The 20,004-nt window shown below is 40.7% G+C and overlaps 1 protein-coding gene across 5 annotated transcripts in view; it reads right to left on the bottom strand.

Moving 5' to 3' along the window:
- col15a1b (collagen, type XV, alpha 1b) overlaps positions 1-20,004 on the bottom strand; it is a 72,625-nt gene that overhangs the window by 41,828 nt on the left and 10,793 nt on the right. For 2 of the 5 annotated variants that reach the window (XM_065954359.1, XM_065954360.1), the window contains exon 1: positions 946-1,597. The exons of 1 other annotated variant lie outside the window; for it this stretch is intronic. In XM_065954359.1, the coding sequence (XP_065810431.1) occupies positions 946-1,303 (358 nt within the window). In that variant the 5' untranslated portion in view covers positions 1,304-1,597. Of the gene's footprint in view, positions 1-945; positions 1,599-20,004 lie in introns of those variants that run through there. 2 more of the 5 variants (XM_065954358.1, XM_065954362.1) reach the window with 2 other exon arrangements.

Below are 20,004 nucleotides of genomic sequence, written 5' to 3'. Positions count from 1 at the left end.
CACTCAACTTATTGTTGGTATCTACTCTCACTGCTCTCATTAAGCATGTTTGTACAGATAAACCCAACGAAGAAGAGAAGAAGTTACCAACTAGTAGTCCAAAACTACTGTAGCATTTAGCAGCTTAAAGGTTACATATTTCCCTTAGCAGTTAGTGGACACACAAAAAACAACAAACAGTTCAATGGTTAATAATCTTTCAAGTTTTCGTTCATCTTCAGCAGCTCTTACACAAAGTTAGCAGCATGTAGAAATAGCTCCTCTCTAGACCACCCCATTATAAAGTACTTATAAACCCCATGTAAACAACCTGCACTACGTCGTACAGTAGACTCAAAGTTAGCAGCGAGCAGGTCAACCTAATGTAGCATTTAGCATCTTAAAGTATGTTAGTCGAAGGGGAAGAACGTTTTGTCAAGCAGTCACAAACACAACCCCACATCTAAGAAAGCTTTGCTCTGTGTCCGATGGATGTGTGAGGAGTTTGCTAACAATTTTGCTGTTTGAAGCAACAAAGGCTGTGACACGTTTCTGCTGCCCCTAAGTGGACAAAAGTAAAGATCAACCACTATTTGACCTTTCCATTGGCAAGTTTTGAATATTTTATCGGCCACAATGATGAAGTCGGGGATATGATAAACACAATATAGTGCACCTATAGTACTCTTTTCTTTTTTACTGTGATATACTGCTTTTTGGTTAATGTGCAACAACTTATACTCAACCTTACATGGAGGTGGTGTGTAGGAATGGCTTCTCATGGTTACGAGCCAAAAGGTTGGGGAAAAAAGGGTGGGAAAATCAAACATCTCTAATCCGTAATACCAAAATAGAAGTCATCACAATTGCCTTTGACTTCAAACCTGCCAACAAGAGAGCGTGGGAAAGACTCCTGAAGTAAGAAACCTAAATGCCTTGTCTCTCTAACATCACTGTAACACTCACCACTCTTCCAGTGTTTAAGAGGTTTGTATTGGGCCCTGGTTTTGCTGCCTCCACCTGTACTCTCCAATGGAGGTAGTGTCCCAGCAGGTCCTGCAGTGCTGTGACCAAAGACTGACACTGCAGTGTGGTTAGAAGGGGTCAGCACAGACCCCTCAGCCCAAGTGAAACCCTCCAGAGCTGTCTCTGTGACCGAAGCAGGCAGGGAGGTGATGGTTGTAGAGGTAGTGGCGGAAGGAGGGGAGGTAGGAGCAGAGCCGGTTCTGGGTTTAGAGTTGGCCCAGATGAAACTCCACCACTGGGCTCGCACGGGAGAGGAGAGGAGGAAGAGGAGAGCCAGAGAGAGTTGAAGGGCTTCCATCCTCTAGCATTAATTAACTGCAGTCACGCAAAAAACTACACACGTGCAAAAAGACATACAGGCCAAGCGCAGTGCCGAGTCATGCAGAGTCCTGGAGAGTGTGTGGAAATAAATCTCAGTAATCCAGAAAATCTTAACGGCACAGAAAAACGTCAGGGTAGGCCTTTGACTTTGCTCCGACTCCTCTCTCGTTGTGTCCTCCCTTTCACGCTCACTGTCTTTTGCTCTGTTTGTAACTCCCTGACATCTCTCTCTTTTTTTTTCCTCTCCCTCCCCTCCTCTCTCACTGTGTAATTAACGACTCCCCCTCCTCTGGCTTTCCACCACACAGTAGACTTGATCTGTGCTCTCTCCCTTTTCCTCTCAGACGAGCAGATTAGAGAGTTAGTTAGTTCACTCCTCTTCCTCCTCCTCCTCCTCCTTCTCCTCCCCCTCCTCCTCCTCTTGCTCCTTCTGTGTATGTGATCTCTGGATCATACTAGTGGTCCCTTAGTCTGTCCCTTACACCACATTTCAAGTGAGTCAAGTTGGACACAAAGAAAGTGATATGGTGCATCATCTACAATGCTGCAGGTGCAAAAACTATCATGTCAATCATCCTCTGCCTCCTTTAAAGCATCTTAATGGTACACGGGACATGCTGTAATTCCATTTAAAGACATAAAATACCTTTACATATGCATGTAATAAATCAATCCAGAGAACACTGACCAGACATTAGCAGAAAGGTTTCTTTAAAAGGACACAAGGGGCAGAGCATTCCTCCCCTCAACTCCTTTGGGACATACAAACTTTTTTAGCTGCATGTAATAATCAAAGGAGTGTGTGAGAAATAATAACATGACAAACTAAGAATAACTCGCACAGTGCACCAGAGTAGACTACAGTTTAGATCTCAAGTCAATTTGTGATTGCTCTGAGATTTGTCTGCACATGTATGAATAATAAGTTGTAAATTGACTGCATTTCTACAATTCTACAATTCACTTAGCAGATGCTCTTATCCAAAGCGATGTACATCAGAGAGTACAGGTGCCTACAGGAAGGGACCAGAGACAAAGCACAACATTGACAGCCGTCCTTGAGAGCTCTAATCAGTATAGGAACCATCTTAAACGTTGTCGTTATCAAACAAAACCATGGAGACCATCATCATTAAGGTCGTAGTTGTTCATGAAAGAGCTGGGTCTTTAGCTTTTTCTTAAAGATGCAAAGGGACTCGGCAGATCAAATGGAGTTTGGAAGTTCGGAGAAGAGTCTAGTTGGCATCTTAGGACCCTATTGTGAAGGTCAAATTGACCCTTTCACACACAGATTTAGAAACGATTTCAGTGCCACGCACGGCAACATCTTCCAATACATTCTGGGTCTGGGTGCCCTAACAGCTTTTTTTTGTGTGCTGGCAGCGCCCACTACCTCAGTTGCATATACCTTCTCTTGGGAGCTACACTGTTGCCACAAAAAACATTAGTGGACACGGGCCCTTAATGCATGTAAGAGCAATGCTGAGTTTAGTAAATCCCCAAGGTTACTTTGACATGTTGACTGCAGAGCTAGAAATTAAACTGCTGATCTTCTAATTGGAGGGCAACCCGCTCCACCTCTGGCCACAGCCCCCAAATTATACTATATCCCACTTGGGGGGCGTCCTCTCTCAGCCTGAAGGTTGAGGGTTTGATTCCCAGCACCTGCAGTCATGAGTCAAGACACTGAACCCCAAATGACGTCCGCTACTGTTTGAATGCATGACAATGGAAAAGTACTGATGTGAAATTTACAAAAGTGCATGCAAGTTAATTTATCATTAGATGGTTCTGTTGACGAGCCACAGGATCAAAAAAGACTCAAAAAGACAATTCGGTACTCATGATTCACACAGTATAGACATTAGTGTGACTGAAATATTCTTTGTCTGTAGTATCTGTTTGATACTTGTTACTATACATTCTAAATGATCATAATTTCAACTTTTTCATTAGCCGTAGTCAGACTGCCGTTTCAAGCCGTGATATTCACGCCCCTGTGGCATCTCGCCTTTAATCTGAATGTAGCAGATCCATAACGGGTGGACATTAGTAACAGAGACGTTACAGAGGCGAGATGGTTTCAGCATAGCCATAGCTGTGTGCGTGCATGTCTCAACAGATGTCTGACTGGGACACCATTATTACGCCATCGCGGAATCATGAATGTGAATATGAATGTACAAAGACGTGATGACAACTGAGTTTAGTTACGGCACTTTTGGGAATAAATTGGTCTTGTGTAACACTAATAAATGACAACTGAAAAACTCACAACCTCAGACACAGAGTCTGATCAACAATCACTGGACTCTTTATGAATGGGGATGGTTTTACTAAACTATGGGTTGATGATGTAAAACATTACAGGTTTATGCCGAACAACACAAAACACGCCTCCACTAAAGCTTTCATTAATGTTGCTTCATATTGTACTCAGAGGGAACCGCAAGGTGCACCAATGAATGAAAACCACAATGTTTGTTTCATGTGTTTGCATGAGGATGCACACCGTCTCCTCACTGCTCCACTAACTGCCTTTCTGCCTTTCTGTTAAAGTCATACATTCCCTAAACAGGCAGAGCTGATGTCGTCAGCATCCTCTGTCGTCTTACACCCACAAACCCTTGCAGTTGGTGACCTCATTCACCTATACATGTTAAATTATCAGATTGAACCAAATCCTCCACCCAGTGATCGTCCATAGCAACCTCATCCTGGACCTCAGCAAACATTTAGAGTGACAGCATGCAACAGAACAGGCCTCTCTTTGTCATCAGCAACATGGGGCCTCTCTGCCTCGCTCCCTGATCACTGAGCTGCAGCAGAGAGAAAATTCACACTTTATACATGCGTACTCAATCTTTTGTATTCTTATTGGTTTTATTTTCTTATACTCATTTTGTGGCAAATGTAATTTGATTGCTGATAGAGCACTGTCTTCTGCTGCATTATCTGCTTAACCACACCAAGGAGCTCCCGTTTAAAGGATTTATTGACAAGTGACGTTTCCAGCCAACATCCTCTTCATCAGTGATTATCTTCAACCAAATCAAAGCAGTGCTGATATTCAGTACATCACTCCCTATAGTGTGATTTTATTTCAATACAAAATCAATAAGCACAGCAAACAGTAAGGTGTCAGTCTAAATCATGCATTCAGTTTAATAATATTTAATTTTTCTCTATTTAAATTAAATTGTATTTTACAATATCGTTTAATTTTGTAAGGAAACCTGGCATCTGTTGTCGAAGAGCTCAGTGTTTCAATCAATTCAGCTGTAGAAAGTCATGGTAGAAATTCAAAGATGATCCTGAGGACATTTATGATCCCTCTGTCCTGATCCAGTGTCCAAATAAAAGTTTGACTACGTGCAGAGGCGTGTGAAGACTTTTTTTTTCATTTCTGGGCCCCGACTTATAGGCAGGGGTGGCATGATGTTTTTGTGCAAACTCTTCAAATGAATTTAATGTATTCACTCTTTCTATCTTCACTTATATCTAATGTTTAAGTTACAAATGAGATTGATAACCTATAAAATGTCTGGGTTAGATTGTTTAAGGAGTAAAAAATGATGCATGTCCAAAGAAACAATTTAGTTAAGTATTTCTTGCAGACTCCTGCACAATGTCTAACTTACAGAATACATTTATTACCAATGTTATGGCACCGAAACACATCAAGTTAGTTAAATGAAAGTTAGACTGTGTGCAGGAATTTGCATGCAAAATATTTATGGACTTTATGGACTCCAACACACCTGTATTAAGATAAGTATGTATTTACAATTTAAAGTACTAACAACAGATGAAACGTTACACTGACATGTAAAGAAAACTTAAAGCAGCAGCAGGTGCAAGAATGTTGATTTTAAAGGTCACATATTGTGTAAAATACACTTGACCACGTGTCCCTCATCTGTGTACCAACCCACCAATTATAAGAAAAGTTCATCCTCTCAGTCTTTTGCCTGCTCCACTTTTCAGAAAATGTGTGCTCAAACAGGCCGTTTGCAGATGTTCCCTTCATGACATCACAAAGGGCATAACCCCTCCCCCAGGTGGGTGAAACTCCCACAGCTACGTGTTTGTTCTGCCCTCAGAGTCTAGCTTCTCAGGGCAATTGAGAGCCAGCCAAGCCCTTCCAGAGAGGGGGCGTGGTCAGACAAAGCTCATTTACATTTAAAGCTACAGACACAGAAACAGCCTGTTCTGAGCAGGGCTGAAATATAGGACCTTAATATGGAACCTTTCGAAAATTCCTGCCTTTGATAATGCAAATAACCTTGTTTAGTCCGTAGACTTTGTGACAGTCAGCCGTAAACTGAAACGGTGCTTTACTGTGAAAAGTCGAAATGTCCTTCCTTTCCTTTTTTTGCAACAACGGTTCTTCACAAAAAGTCGGAGAAGGTATAACTGAATGTTTATTTAGCTGTCATAGATACCAGTCATTGTCTGTCATGGTCTCACACAAGTTATTGACTTGCTGTTTGAAATCCAGTGTATGTGATGGAGCGGAGTCATTGTGTTTGTAGTTTGTGAGCGTGTGCAGTATGATAGGACATCTGATGATGAGAGATCACACATGGACTGCACACACATTGCTGTTGTCTGCTTGATGCTCCGCAGAGACTTCTGTTGATATTTATTTGCGTTCATGATTTCTGCAACTTGAGATTAAAGTAAAATATACATTTAAGGATATCAGAGATGCTCATAACCTGAGGATACGGCTCTTATCAGCCCTTTAGGTGTTATGATGTTTTTTTCCTCCACATGGTTTGCAGTCACACTTCTTAAGAAAAACTCTGATGGGACTCTGAGAATCCTGCGGGTCAGATCTCACTAACACAAACAGTTGTGGGAGAAAAGAGGTGGGGTGGTCTCTAATGGAGCAGATGATAGGTTTAAGATTTAAAGAGGGGTCGAGGGAGGAAACCCCCCAGGGCCAGAAGCTTGATTAGTCATGGATTAGCCTGGGATGAGGGGGTGCGGAATGAGATGGGGCGAGGATGGGTTAGAGGGGGTCAGGAAGAGAGACCTTGCATGGAGTACCAACACACACACACACACTCATCCTACAACCTGTATAATCATCGTCCTTAATCGTCCCTAATGCCAACTAGTGACCCTTCACTCACCCGCTTTTTCAAGTTAAGCGTTAGCAATTCCACCGTTTGCGACATAGGATAAAATATCTCATCAACACAGTTTTCATAACTGACCACCTGAAGGCAACAGCACAAGCAACAAACAAATCATTAACACATTATCACCTCATAAAGTTAAACTAGCAGGCTACATAGCACATGTAAGAACTTCCGGCTCTTAGATGCTAATTGACGAGTAGTACACAGTGGAATTGTTTGTTTCTGCTGCAGCTGGAAAGAGGTGGGGGGGGGGGGGGGGGGGGGTTATCATGAAAGTGAGTTCCCTGAATAACACTGTAGACCTGAAGGAAACAGGAGAGTAATAATGTTTGTGGGTTTGTCACTACAAGCAACATCTTTGATATCTAACACATAGTAACATTCCCTGTACAGCCTAAACCTGTCATGACGTCCTCTTGATTATACAATACGATGATACACTTTATTGTCCCCTTGGGGAAATTTGTCTTGGACTCAAAGTGCTGAAAACATTCAGCTGCTTCCTTTAGAATCAATAAAAAACAATCCACACATAAACAGAATTACACATATCAATTCAAAACAACACAGCATACTGCAAAAGATCTGCATAAACACAGCATGAGAAAGTATAAAAACAGATAGGAACACCATCACGCTGTTGCACAACCCACACAGCCTTATCAAACATTCAGCATTTTGATCGACATGGGAACAAATACTTTTTAAAGAGGTTCAGTTCAGTTCAGTATCATCTGCAGGAAGGTATACGCTCATACTCAGAGTGGAGGATGTGAGACGGGTCAGACAACACTCTCTGTGCCACTGGTGTCCAGTTTTAGTTTTGTGTTTAGCTTATTTCGTTGTTTATATGTCATTTCCTGTTTTATTTTGACATCCATCCTTGTGTTCTTGTACTTCCTGCGTGTTCCCTCTGTGTTTTTTTCTGTTCATATTTATGGGTTAAGCTTTAAGAGGTTCCTGTTTAGTTTTCTCGTTTGTATCCTTGTTTCTCTTTTCCCTGAGTGTGTACATTTCCTTGGTCTTGTTTTTAGTGTTTCCTGTTTTACTTTGTAGTTTTTGTCCACTGTGTTTCTTGCCTTACTTCCTCCCTCTGTCTGGTTTCCCTCCACTTTGATTGACCTCATCAGTTTCATCTGTGTCCTAACACTCCTGGGCCGTATCCGAATTGCCAAGTACATACTCAATCTTTCAGTATGCAGTAGGCAGTATGCAGTACGTACTATCTGTGCTGCATACTGTTAGTACCTAGTATTCAGTAGGCACACACAGTAGGCAGATATTTGTTCCTACTTCTTCTGATTCATTCAGTATGGAAGTGACGTCATTTACGTTTCCCGAACCGGCCGCATTCACCTGTTTTTTTTTTGTTTTTTTGTTTAGCTTTATTCAAGAAGAGTAATGCGCATATACAGTCAGGTAAACAAAAAACAATATCACAAGTAAAAGATTAAATAACTAAATAACATACAGTACATAAAGGAAAGTACAAATGAAAGACAGTAATATACAGAATATAAAATAAACCAATAAAGACACATTTAAATAGTGAAATGATTATTTAAATAGAGGGAGAAAGGTTTTATAATAATGCAGACATTTGTTATATTTTCTGTTGTTAATTAAAAGTAGTGATTTCAGTCGGGACTTTAATTCTAGACTAAAAATTGATTCTATTAATCCACGCTCGTTTGTTTTGATTTGGAGGCGCACGTGACGTGCCGATTTACGTTTAATTTCGCACAGCATTGTGAAACTCCATACTGAATAGTACGTACTGCATACTGAACTGTGGCTATTCGGAAAGGGCAATGGTCTATTTAGAGTCTGTGTGCTGTATCGTCATTGTCAGTTCTGCCTTCTGAGCTCTCTAGGGTCTTCTTGTTTCTCCCTGTGTTTGGACTTTTACGTTAGACTTTTACTTTTGCACTTTGTGAAAATAAGAAGTAGTAGCATATGTGAACAACAAGGTCAGGAGAATATCTGGAGCAGTCCTCCTGAAATTGTGAATGTGAAAACAGCTACAGTGTGTCGTTATCGTCTGGTATTAGGTAACAAAACAAAGGTGCTCCTGGAAGCGTCCATGTTGCTTGTCTGACTTAATGCCAACTCACATCTAGAACGTGATTAACTCAGGTGTGACGTCATTGCAGTTTATTGTCACACTTGCAATCATTCATAGGGGGAACATAGTAACTGAGAAGTTTTCTTTATCTCTTGTTTCCCTGAAGAGCTTGGGATTGTTTCCAGACTTTTCTCACATTAGCAACAAAGTATACGAAGAGTAGAGCGAGAGTAAACTTCACGTCAGCCACAGATGGCGTGGTCCTCTCAGACATGTACGAGACAAAATACTGCTCAGGTGTTACTGAGCAATGTCCTCCATTGAATGATTCCTGAGCCATGCTGACCTTTACCACAGAGCTCCAAAATCTAATCAGTTGGTTTATAAGGATATTTTGAAGACGGTCTCTTGGTGCCTTTGAATGATGTTCAGATGAAATTAATGCTACAGATGTGCGGTCAAACGTGAAAGAGAAGAGGACGGACAAGAAAACATGATTGGTGCGTCTTTGACCAGCTATGTAAATCTTTGTGTCTGTAAAATATAAATTAAATGGTTTTTATAAGCTTGATAAATACTCCGACAATTTAGTTTTATCGTATCGAAATTGGTCTTGGGCTAAAGACTGGTCTCAAGAACACTTTTTGAAGGTCTCGGGCTCGTTTGGAATCAAAAAGCTTGTCTCTGTCTCAGACTGGGCGGACTCTAGATTTAAAATCAAGACCACCACTGATTTTCACATCATTACTGATATTAGAAGGAAAACGCCCCTTTTTAAAAGAATGAATAACTTCAATTAATAAGTCTATGGTATTTATGGTCTTGTCTCTGTCTCAACCTGCCTTGGTCTTGGTCTTGACTCGGTCTCGATCCCTAAATGTCTTGGTCTTGTCTCGGTCTCTGAGCACTCTGGTCTCGGGTATGTCTTGGTCTCGGTCAGTGTGGTCTGGACTACAACACTACGACAATTTTTCCAAAGTTGAAAATGTCTGCTTTTTTTTTAGTACAGTTCTACTTTCAAGTTGTTTAGTTATAACAAATGTGAAATTTCTGTAACTTTCTTCTTCTTTTTTTGAATAAAAGTTTTGATTTTGTCTGCAATATTGTACATTGTTGAATAACCAAAGGTATAATATGTTGCCTATGACCTACAGTATATAACCCACGTCATGCGTGTTATATTTACAAAACTATAACTAAAAAATATGAAGAAGAAATGTGTCAATCCCAGAATGTCAGGGTCAGAAAAGTTACAAAAGTTTTGTATAAAAGTTATACAAAAGAATCAAAAGGATGTACGGATACAGATGATGAAGAGCGTCTGTTTTCATGTGCTGAAGATGAGACAAGCCGCCACATTCTTACGAGTATTTTCGGTGCCCTCTTTTTGGTATACATGGTGACCCCGTTTAGGGCCTCTGGATTCCAGGAAGAGTAACCCCTTCACCCCTCACCTCTCCCTAACGTCCCCGCTCTACCTAGCAACCGCCACAACAATAAACTCTAATTGGTTTACTGTCACAGCCGATCACACGGGGATCCTATGAATTTATTCACAATAACAACTTTTATTTTGAAGAGGCTTCAGGATACATGATGGGGCACTCACAGGACTGAAGAAATGTGATCTTATGTCACTGCGAGTCAGATCATTTGATATTTTTTAAACAGTTGCCTTGTGCTTTGAAACGCTCACATTCGATCTCTAAAAGGTCTCAGACAGGCTACCTGGTATTGAAATGAATGTGAAGCATTGATGGTCCATGCAGTAGATTCAATAGTGAATGTCCTCATGCAGAATTACTGAAACTGAAACTTCAAAACCAGCACAACAGTAGGGACATTAAGAACTCTGGCACCATCTAGTGGTCACTGAGGGAAGTTCAATCCAGGTGCTCTGAGGTTGAATTCAGTCCCTTGAGTTATCCGCATCATGTTGTAGTCCTTTTAGGGAAACCGTTCACTGAACAGCCTTTTAAAGCTTTTTTTCATTTTTAGCTATAATGTTTTAACAAAATTAAGTTTAACAGTCAGAAACAAATATATTGACTTTAAAAGAGGTCAAGAGGAACATCAGAATTATTCAGAAAACATATATGTGTGTCTGACTATCTGTGTCATGAGGCTTTGTTTAGGTAATTATTGTCAAAATAACCAACAAATGAGCAGATTTGAAAGGATGATTGCATCAGATGATTATCCAACCGTATAGTCAGCTGCAAAACCCTAGGCACTAGGGGTGCTTCCGAATTGCAAGTGCCAGTAGGGACAGTAGTCAGTCCCTTCTATCCGTGCTGTATACTGTTAGGATGTACTATAAGGTAAGCGCACAACGTAGGCTGATATTTGTTCCTACTTCGTCTGATTCATTCAGTGTGGAAGTAGCGTCATTAGCCCACCTCATATTATTCACACTCCAACTCAGATATGATGCACGAGGGCTCAGTAAATAATACAAAACTTCACTTTGCAAGTAAACAATTCAACGACTTAACATTTGAAAGGCGTGTTACTCGAACCGGTCGCATCCAACCTCAATGTTTGGATTTGGATGTGCACCTGAAGTGATGTTTTGCATTTAATTTCATGGGTGGGTGTTAAAATACAACTCACTTCCTCAAATGATGCATCCAAACCTTACTGCACAAAACCCGGAAGTTAGCATCCATGCTGAAACGTTCAGTCTACTGAGGTGGACCCAAATAATGCCCACTGAATGACCACAAGGGGTCAGTCTACTGAAACCCCCAAAAGTCCGCACTCCATACTGAACTGTAGCTTTTCTGAAAGTGCCTGGGACTGTAAGCGACCAGTTTCCAAGACAGCAGAGAGGTCTATTATAGCCCCGTTTCCAACAAGAGGTCTGGTTCAGCATGGTACCTGTTTATTGGCGTTTCCACTGTCAAAAGATTGGAAGGGTAAAATAATAACCAATCTACAGTCCCTTTTTTTTGGTACCCTGCTGTCGGGGTGCCAAGCCTTCTGATCCGACCCTAAAGGGGGAAGCTCGACACACTGAAGTTTTTTTGATTGGTCGAAAGAATATTTACTTTCTGTGCAACGGCATTAATAAAGGACAAACACTAATTACTCTTTTTGATTTTGAGAGAGGCTGTTTTTTTTGTGTGTGACTAATGTCAGGGTGTAGCTCCGCCCCATGGTCGACCTCAGAGGTGCTGACCTCTGCTGGACGTCCTCCATTGTTACCGTACCATTGTACTCCTTCTTCTTTGTTGAACTTATTGTGGGGGTTACACTGTGCCGTGCTGTTATGATGTCACGCTATCACGTAGCTGATGCGGTTATCTCCATCTGGCTTACACTCTGCTTACAAAGTGAGGATACGATTTTCTGTACGCAAACAAGATCAAGGTTTACCGTACCAAACTGTACCAAACTGTACCAAACTGTACTGAACCAAGCCGGACCACTTGGTGGGAACGAGGCTTAAATAAATAAATAAAGTGATGGAGAAATGGTTGAAATGTCCAGCATCTTCCAGAAGTGTTAATACCAAACCATCTGGAGATAATAATATCATCAAAATCCAGGTTATATGAAACCTAACATGATAGGCAAGGTGCTCTAAAAAGACCAGAGGGAATTCACCCCTGACCAAAAATAAAGAGCAGATCAATACAAATAAATAAGCTCATAATTGTCAAAGATTCCACTCTTCTTGAGACAGTTTTATTTCCTGTTGCTATGTCTTTAAAGGTCCTACGTGTGTGTTTGTGTGTACACATTGGTCCACTTTGCCAATTAGAGCGAAAGAGGCTTTGGCACATGGGCAAATGTTTGTCTGCCAAAACAACACAATAACTCACTGATGAGGCGCTACAGATGCTAAAAATGTTTTTTATGTCATAATCCTGAAATCCTCTTTTCTTTCTTATTTGCAAATCAATTCCCCTAAAAGCACTCATTTGGGCTTTTTGTGTATACATGTGTTACACGACAGTTTTGTCTTCTTCTATTTCCCTTTAGGTTTGATTGGCACATCCTCTTAACCAACCCTGAAGCAGAAAACCTGGGTGGGCGGGCAACAAAGGTCAACAGAGAAGAGCTGTTCTCAGGTAATGGTATCCCACACGAGCACATATTCAGACACTAACACACGCTCCCACTGTCGCCACTCAGCAAGTCATCAATGAAGCCTGTGTTAAAAAACTGTTTTTCTCATGCACCTCCCCCGCCTCCTCCTCCTCACCCCTCTTCCGCTCCTCCTCCTCCTACGACGTGTTTTCATTTCATATTTCTAGGCCACGCTCATTCAGGAAAAGTATGTGAGCTCTTTTTGGGAGGGGGCAGCCAGGAAATGCTGTTCAGCCGTTTAAAAAACAAACTTAATCATCATGTCGAGTGGTGCGTCATTATCCACATTAAGACTGACTTAGGAAATAAAGCCACTTATAGGCATGAAAACACGACCAATAGAGCCAGTACATTGATCAAAAACAGTGACAAGTCATTCAGTCATTGGTGGGGGGGTGGGGGGGTTACTTTTCTGACCAAACTGCAGCAGGACGAATGGGGTTAATTGATAACCCTAACCCCATGATACTAAAAGAAAAAAAATGTACGAGCAAGAACAAAAACTACAAAGGACAAAATAAATATTCCTACATTTAGTCCAGTGACAGAATAATAAAGGAAGCAAGGAAAAAGTCAGCAACTAAAATCTGAGGTGAGCAACCAAACAACTGTAACACTTCAATTAACAGCCCAGACTTTTATTTACTTCAGCCTGTAAGTTGAGCCTGCCTTTATTCGGGGCAAGCGACAATATGAGACAGGCCTTTATTAATTGTCAAATAAAACTCGTGCACAGCGAAGATGGGAAAAACTATGAAGTTGTAAATTTACACCAGAAAGGGGGGGGGGGGGGGGGGAGACACCCTCGTTCATATGTTTTAGATCCATAAACAAATCAACAGTGATTGTAGAGGGGACTCTAACTGAGACTTTCTTTTATTTGTCAGAACATGCAGCAACACCAGGATGATAGGGACTGGGCTTTAACATGGGGATGGGCTTTTATTAAAAGTTTTATGGTAAAGTTTTCTAAAATGTTTTTTTTAACAGAAATCATTAGTAAACTATTGAAAATCTAACTAAGTAGCATGCATATTTTATGACTTTGAAGTGATTGCCGCAGGGATCCAGGGGCAACCCCTTCTCAGTGGTCTCAACCCCAGAGTCAGAGTCCAAGCCGGACCCACTTAAATCTCCTAGTTGCTGTAACCTTGGCATTACTCTCTGTCGTCAAACTACACGCAACTATTCTATTTAAACAAAACACTGAGTACCTGGTCTCCCTCACTCTCTCTTGTTAATAATAAACACTACCAACGAGGGCCCCCACAGGCCTGGAGAACTTCCATAGAGAAGGCTGGATTAGCAGGGTTTGTCTATTTGCAGCTTTTTCCTAAAGATGTGTGAGTTTGATTTGAATGCAATTGTTTTCGGCTTTTTGCAGCACTTCTTTTTTTTTTTTTTTTTTTTACTTTGGAGAGTGGTTCAATATATAAATAAAATGTATTTTTATTATTATTATTCAGTCTGGCATTTTGCCATATGGCTGTCGAAATTCGGTCTCAACTTTTGTAACTGCAAAAAATGTACTTTGAAAATTCATAAGCATGCCTGATTCTGTGACATGGAAGTGTGGGTTGGTCAGATAGACTTGTAATTTTGGTCTTCATCACTGAGGGGCAGCAGCACATCCTCTCTGTGACTCTGCACTCAGCAAAGGTTCACTGCTGATTGCATGAGAGGGACGGGACCTGCCTGTCCGTCCGATTTAATCGTCTTTGTGTCCCGGACGGCAGGAGGGAGACATAAAAAATGCCCGGAATGTCAGGGACGATGTTAGACGTGCACATGCACAGACACACACAGACTCTCCCACTCTTTGAACCTCCAACCTCTGTGAGGACAAAGGAGCTACCTGCAGGGCGACGACTCGGTGTGACCAGAGACAACACCTTGTGTGGATATAAGAAGGTAAACCATTAAACTCTGGCTGCAGGAATTTCTGAATGTAAGAATATTCCCACTCATGCTCCTCTGAGGAGCATGAGTGGGAATATTCTTACATTCAGAGCATGAGTGGGCGTAACGTCAGTAGAGGCATTGTTATCCCTGTTATTTTTAGAGATGGCCCCAGTATAACGTTTTAGGAATGCCAAATAAAAATGTTTTGTGACAAACTAATTTTAAGTTTGGGGAAAAGAGGGGGAGAATGTGCAGAGAGAGAGAGGGAGGGCAGGCACACAGAGAGAGGGCTTCCTGTAGCTCCGAGGGAGGAAAAGAAGAAGAAGAGAGGAGAACAAACAACAGGAGAACACTGGGAGTCAGAGAGGTTATCAGAAGGAGAGTTTGACCTGAGGGAAGGATTAACCCAAACAACCGAACTGCCCACACACACCCAAACACACACAGATATAAGTCACTTTCACACATTCACTGCACCCCTGAAAACTAATTCTGTGGAATCTCAGGTCCTGAAATGATTTAGAAAGTGTCAGGAGTTTATGTGTGAAAAGGGCGGATACAGAGTGTCAACAAAGCCAATGAAGAGGTAAATGAGTGTGCACAGATTTATCCACACACAATGTTGCTGTGTGTGTATGTGTGAGTGTGTGTGTGCCACTCTAAAAGCCATCAGAGCATGTAATAGCTATAAGGTTAAGATTGCATCGTGCTGACTGATGAATCATGTTTTGTTCTTGCTGGTTTTTCGTCCAACAAAATAAATACCAGACAAGAACTCACTGATGACAGACAGCTACAGTTTTAGCCGACACTACTGAAGTAATGTAGACATCTTGTCTGCGTGTTGTACATGTTGTCATGTACAAGTATTTTTTTTGCTTTATTGCAAGTATAGCTTGGCGAACATGTCATATGTTACATTGAGAGACACTGTAAAAAATGATGAAACAGACAATAAAGAATAAGTGCAAAATAAGGTAGTGATTTGTCATGTGAAATTTAAAGTTCATGTCTTAGATCCATGCCTACCTGAAACAAAAAAAAGTTTAGTTCAGAGTTACTTTGAACTGACTTTAAATGATCTGATGTGCTTTCAAGGAGGAAAAGAATGAAAAAAAGAGTGGACAGGTCTGGTAACACGGGCATTAATACAAAGTCTAATTAAAATCCCTTTCTTACTTTGGCCCCAAATTGTTCTAGTTTCATTTTTAAACTATGAAGAAAAAAAGTAATTTGCCATTTAAACCACTACTCAAGTATGGATGGGTGTCAAACTGCTAGAACCCCTTAAAAGAAAACCAGGCCAGTCCCAAAGATTAGATCATCAGATACAAACTGACCCGTCTAGTCTTAGTTTGAAAACAATTGAAGACCTGAGTGAAATGGTGAAAGCTTGCATCACTAACTTGGGAGATGAACAGTCAATTACATAACAGGACTCATGTAGCCACACAGCACGACCTCAGCTAGAAACCCAGCTGACTAGACATGTCAGGAATGTGGTGCAAATGTATCTAGCTCTCGTTATCGTTCACTGATCTGAATGTTACTGAGTTAATTGTGCTAACAAGATAACAGAGAGGAGAAGAAACTACTTGTTTTTTTCTTCTAGGTAAAAGTTTGCTTCTGTTTGGTCCTCATCCCCTTGATAAAGGCCTCTAGATGGACACTCACAGGCATCATTACAACTTCAGAGCTACATTCTGCTTCTTTAAGACACCTTAAAACTGAGGAGAAACGAGAGCTCAACTTAAACCTACATACCATATAAGTGTCTTGATTTTAAAACCTTACCTTCTGGGTTTTTGACAGATAAAGTTACCTGTATCAGACAAAAACAAAAGTCAGAGACGATCAATGTGAAACCCAAATAACGGAGTTATTCCCATTAAATAAAAATACATTTCCCCAGTTTTTTATCTGTCATTATCTGCCACATATATTTCAATAAATCATTAGCCTATCTGAGTATTTTAGCATCAAACTAATTGTATTTTCTCTTCCTGTAAAAGGTTTCCAATGTCTGATGGCTCATCCTGCACTCTGGGGTGTTAACTTATTTTTAACCAATTAAATAGCTTTGTCTAATTTATATGTCCCTCCCCCATAACTGTAAATTACCGTGCAGTGCGCAGGAGCTATGAGTTTCAAACTGCTAGCTAGATATGGCCACTTTTCAACGTCCAATCAAATTCATCCCATCGCCTTTCTGTATTGTCATTGTTGGTTCTATCCCATTAGAGTCGGGAAAACTTCACAAGAAGGCAGTTAGATACTCTTGTTCATGGGGACACTCCATTATGCACCTCCAAAGGGTTTTACCTCCCCCCTTTACATATGACAGAACAAAGTGGTAGGACACATAACAGGGTATAATGTAATATAGTGTGTGTGTGTGTGTGCGTGCGTGCGTGCGTGCGTGCGTGTGTGTGTAGCCCTTTTCAGAGTTTCCACAACAGAGCCATAACAAATCTCCAACGTCATAAAGTCTGTCTACATCTGCATCGATCCTTGGTGCGTAGAGTAACAGCAGGATCTCCACACACACACAAACTCCACATGTACCCACACAGCGCTGCTCTCTCCAGTCAGCCCCGTCGATCCCATCTCGTCCTTTTTACGTCTCTGTTACTACCTCCGATGGTGGCACAGGGGTGGGATCACGTCGTCCCCACATTACAGATCTGTGACATTCATAGTGAGAGCGAGACGTCACAGGGGAGCAGGGATACTACAGCGGCATGATCAAGAAGGGGCTTTCCCACACCTGTGTCGAGAGTCTGGTCAGCTACACGGCTAATTATTTGAAATTGAATGGTTCATAAAATCAAAAAAACGATGAAATATGAGAACCCCCCCGTACAGTGTGTGCACATGAGGACAATAACTAATCAAACCAAAAACAGTTTTTTGTTACCAGGCTGTAAACATGTTCATTTCTGCTGTAAATACAGGCTTGTTTGAATGTGGTGTGTGTGCGAGTTCTGGGGCTTCAGCAGCCAGACTTAAGTGGACCCTCAACACATGTAGGATTTTTCACCTCTGCTTTCGTTTAATTTATTCAAGACTGAAGTTACAGCTCATTGTCACTAAATGCAACCGTGTCAAAGTAATGTATCCCATTTAATTATGAAGATTTAGATACGCATCAGCTCATCTTTAAGAAAAATGTAAACAGAAAGAAAGTCATCCACCTAGTGTTAAGCATTGGTTTGTTAGTTAAATCTTTACATTATTGCAGTTCTTAAATGAAGTAGGATAAGTCTAATTGTTTGTGTCATGTGATTGCAGAATTCGCTCAATAACATGACAGCTAATCGTTTTAATGGTTTACTGGCTGCTTATCGGCTTTATAATCTCATTAAGACAAAACCAAGTGACTTGACTAACACTTCAGATGAACTTCTGAACCTTTTCTCACACACACATATGTACACACATATGTACACACACACACACACACACACACACACACACACACACACACACACACACTGGTCCGCTCCATGCCACACTGTAAAGGCCTACATCATATTCCAGATAAAAGAATGCATTGTGTGGGGATGTTTGGAGGTCGGAGGTGGACATCTGCAGAGAGACAGTTTCCATTACATCGAGTGTGGCTGCCCCACTGAGACACGGAGAACGAGGTCGTCCAGTGTGCAGCGGAGCAGTGAGTTTTACTTTTTTTTCACAGCAAGTGCATGCTGGGATAAGTGTTGCAGCTGGACTCAGAGGGACGTTGAGGTTAAAAAAAAAAAAAGACAGACAAACAAGACGCCTGAAATGACCTTAAAATCTTATCTGGTGCTTTTGGAAAATTTATTTCGGAATGAATTTTCAAGGTTTTGGTTTTGTTTTAAGTCCTTGGATCCCTAAACTCTTTGTCCAACTCACATCCTAAAACATGTTGCTCTATATGCCAACATTTAGATTTTAAATAAAATCATAGATATTAATGACATATTGCGTTTAAACTCAGGGCCCTATTTGTCAAAACCTCACACATGAAGAAACACTACATCACAAACTGTACAAACTCTTCTAAAAATGACACCTTTCAGCTTCAATACTTTACACACGGCTGTGCTTCATCAAAAACACTTTGAACATTTCTTCTTTTCTAATCATTGTACTCAGTATAAAAACACTATGACTGTGTGTCTCTGGCCTTTTTCATTTGTAGCATGCAGTGAATATGTAAACAGAGGCAATGAAGATAACAGCTGTTTATGAAACCGCCTAATAAACCAGATCTATGTACTGATTTGGCAAAAATTGAGTATGCAGTATACAAACAAATACAAACAGTACGCCAAAAACACCCGGATGTCCTACTAATGCCGAAAAAATCTACAGTAGGCATCAGAACAGTCTCCCTCTCATATTGTTTCCCACAATGCAAAGCCACAGGTCAGAGGTTGAAATGATGGACAGAAAAGGTCATCGTAACAAGGGAAATAATCACAATCTCACCAAACCACCCAAAGATAACACAGATTATCATTTATGATTCAAAATAATGAAAATCTAAATGAATCACTTGTCAGCTTGTTCAGACTGTCAGTGGATGCTACACTGTAGCTGTGTTTGCTGTCAGCTGGGCTGTTGTTTACTTCTTCATTCTAAGACAGGAACAAGCTTAGCCCAGCCTGGCATACTGCAAAATAACCACCGACTGACGAGTCATACTACATACTACTGTTGGCTTTTGATAATACTATGTACTGCAGTACAGGGGCGTGTCCAGACTTTTTCCACTGGGGTGGCCCAACTGGGGCACGGGCTTATGCAGGTGTGGCCTGAAGTGTCATGTGCGCAGAAACACACAAATAAAAATCAATTATTTACCGTTTCTAACCTCACTAATAATATCTACTTTCATAATGGCAATACAATACATACCTCTCATCCATCTGTATTATTGTATTATAGTATGTTCATATTCTTTAAATTATCTGTAAACTTGTATAACATGCTCACTGCATCTTAATCTGTATATTATTAGTATAGCATGCTCACTGCACCTTAATCTGTATATTATTAGTATAGCATGCTCACTGCATCTTAATCTGTATATTATTAGTATAGCATGCTCACTGCATCTTAATCTGTATATTATAATCCTAAAAACACACTTATTTTGTAGCATTACTTATTTATAGCATTTATTTATATTTATTGCATCCCATTAATCCAGCCATCCAGATTTACCTAATAATTCACTTTCTTTGTCTACATCTGTAAATTTTGCAATTACTGTACATAGCACAGAATTACTGTACATAGCACAGACTCTTGCACTCAATTACTGTACATAGCACAGACTCTTGCACTTTCTGCTTATTTGCACTTCTGGTGAGATGCCAAACCTCATTTCGTTACTCTATACTTGTATATGTGTAATGACAATAAAGTTGAATCTCATCTCATATCATCTCACAAGCTTAACTTTTAATGACACAA

This window comes from Labrus bergylta, chromosome 4, assembly GCF_963930695.1.
Source record: "Labrus bergylta chromosome 4, fLabBer1.1, whole genome shotgun sequence".
NCBI lineage: Eukaryota > Metazoa > Chordata > Actinopteri > Labriformes > Labridae > Labrus > Labrus bergylta.
Note: the sequence above shows the minus strand (reverse complement) of the source record. Positions and strands in the feature narration are given on the sequence as shown.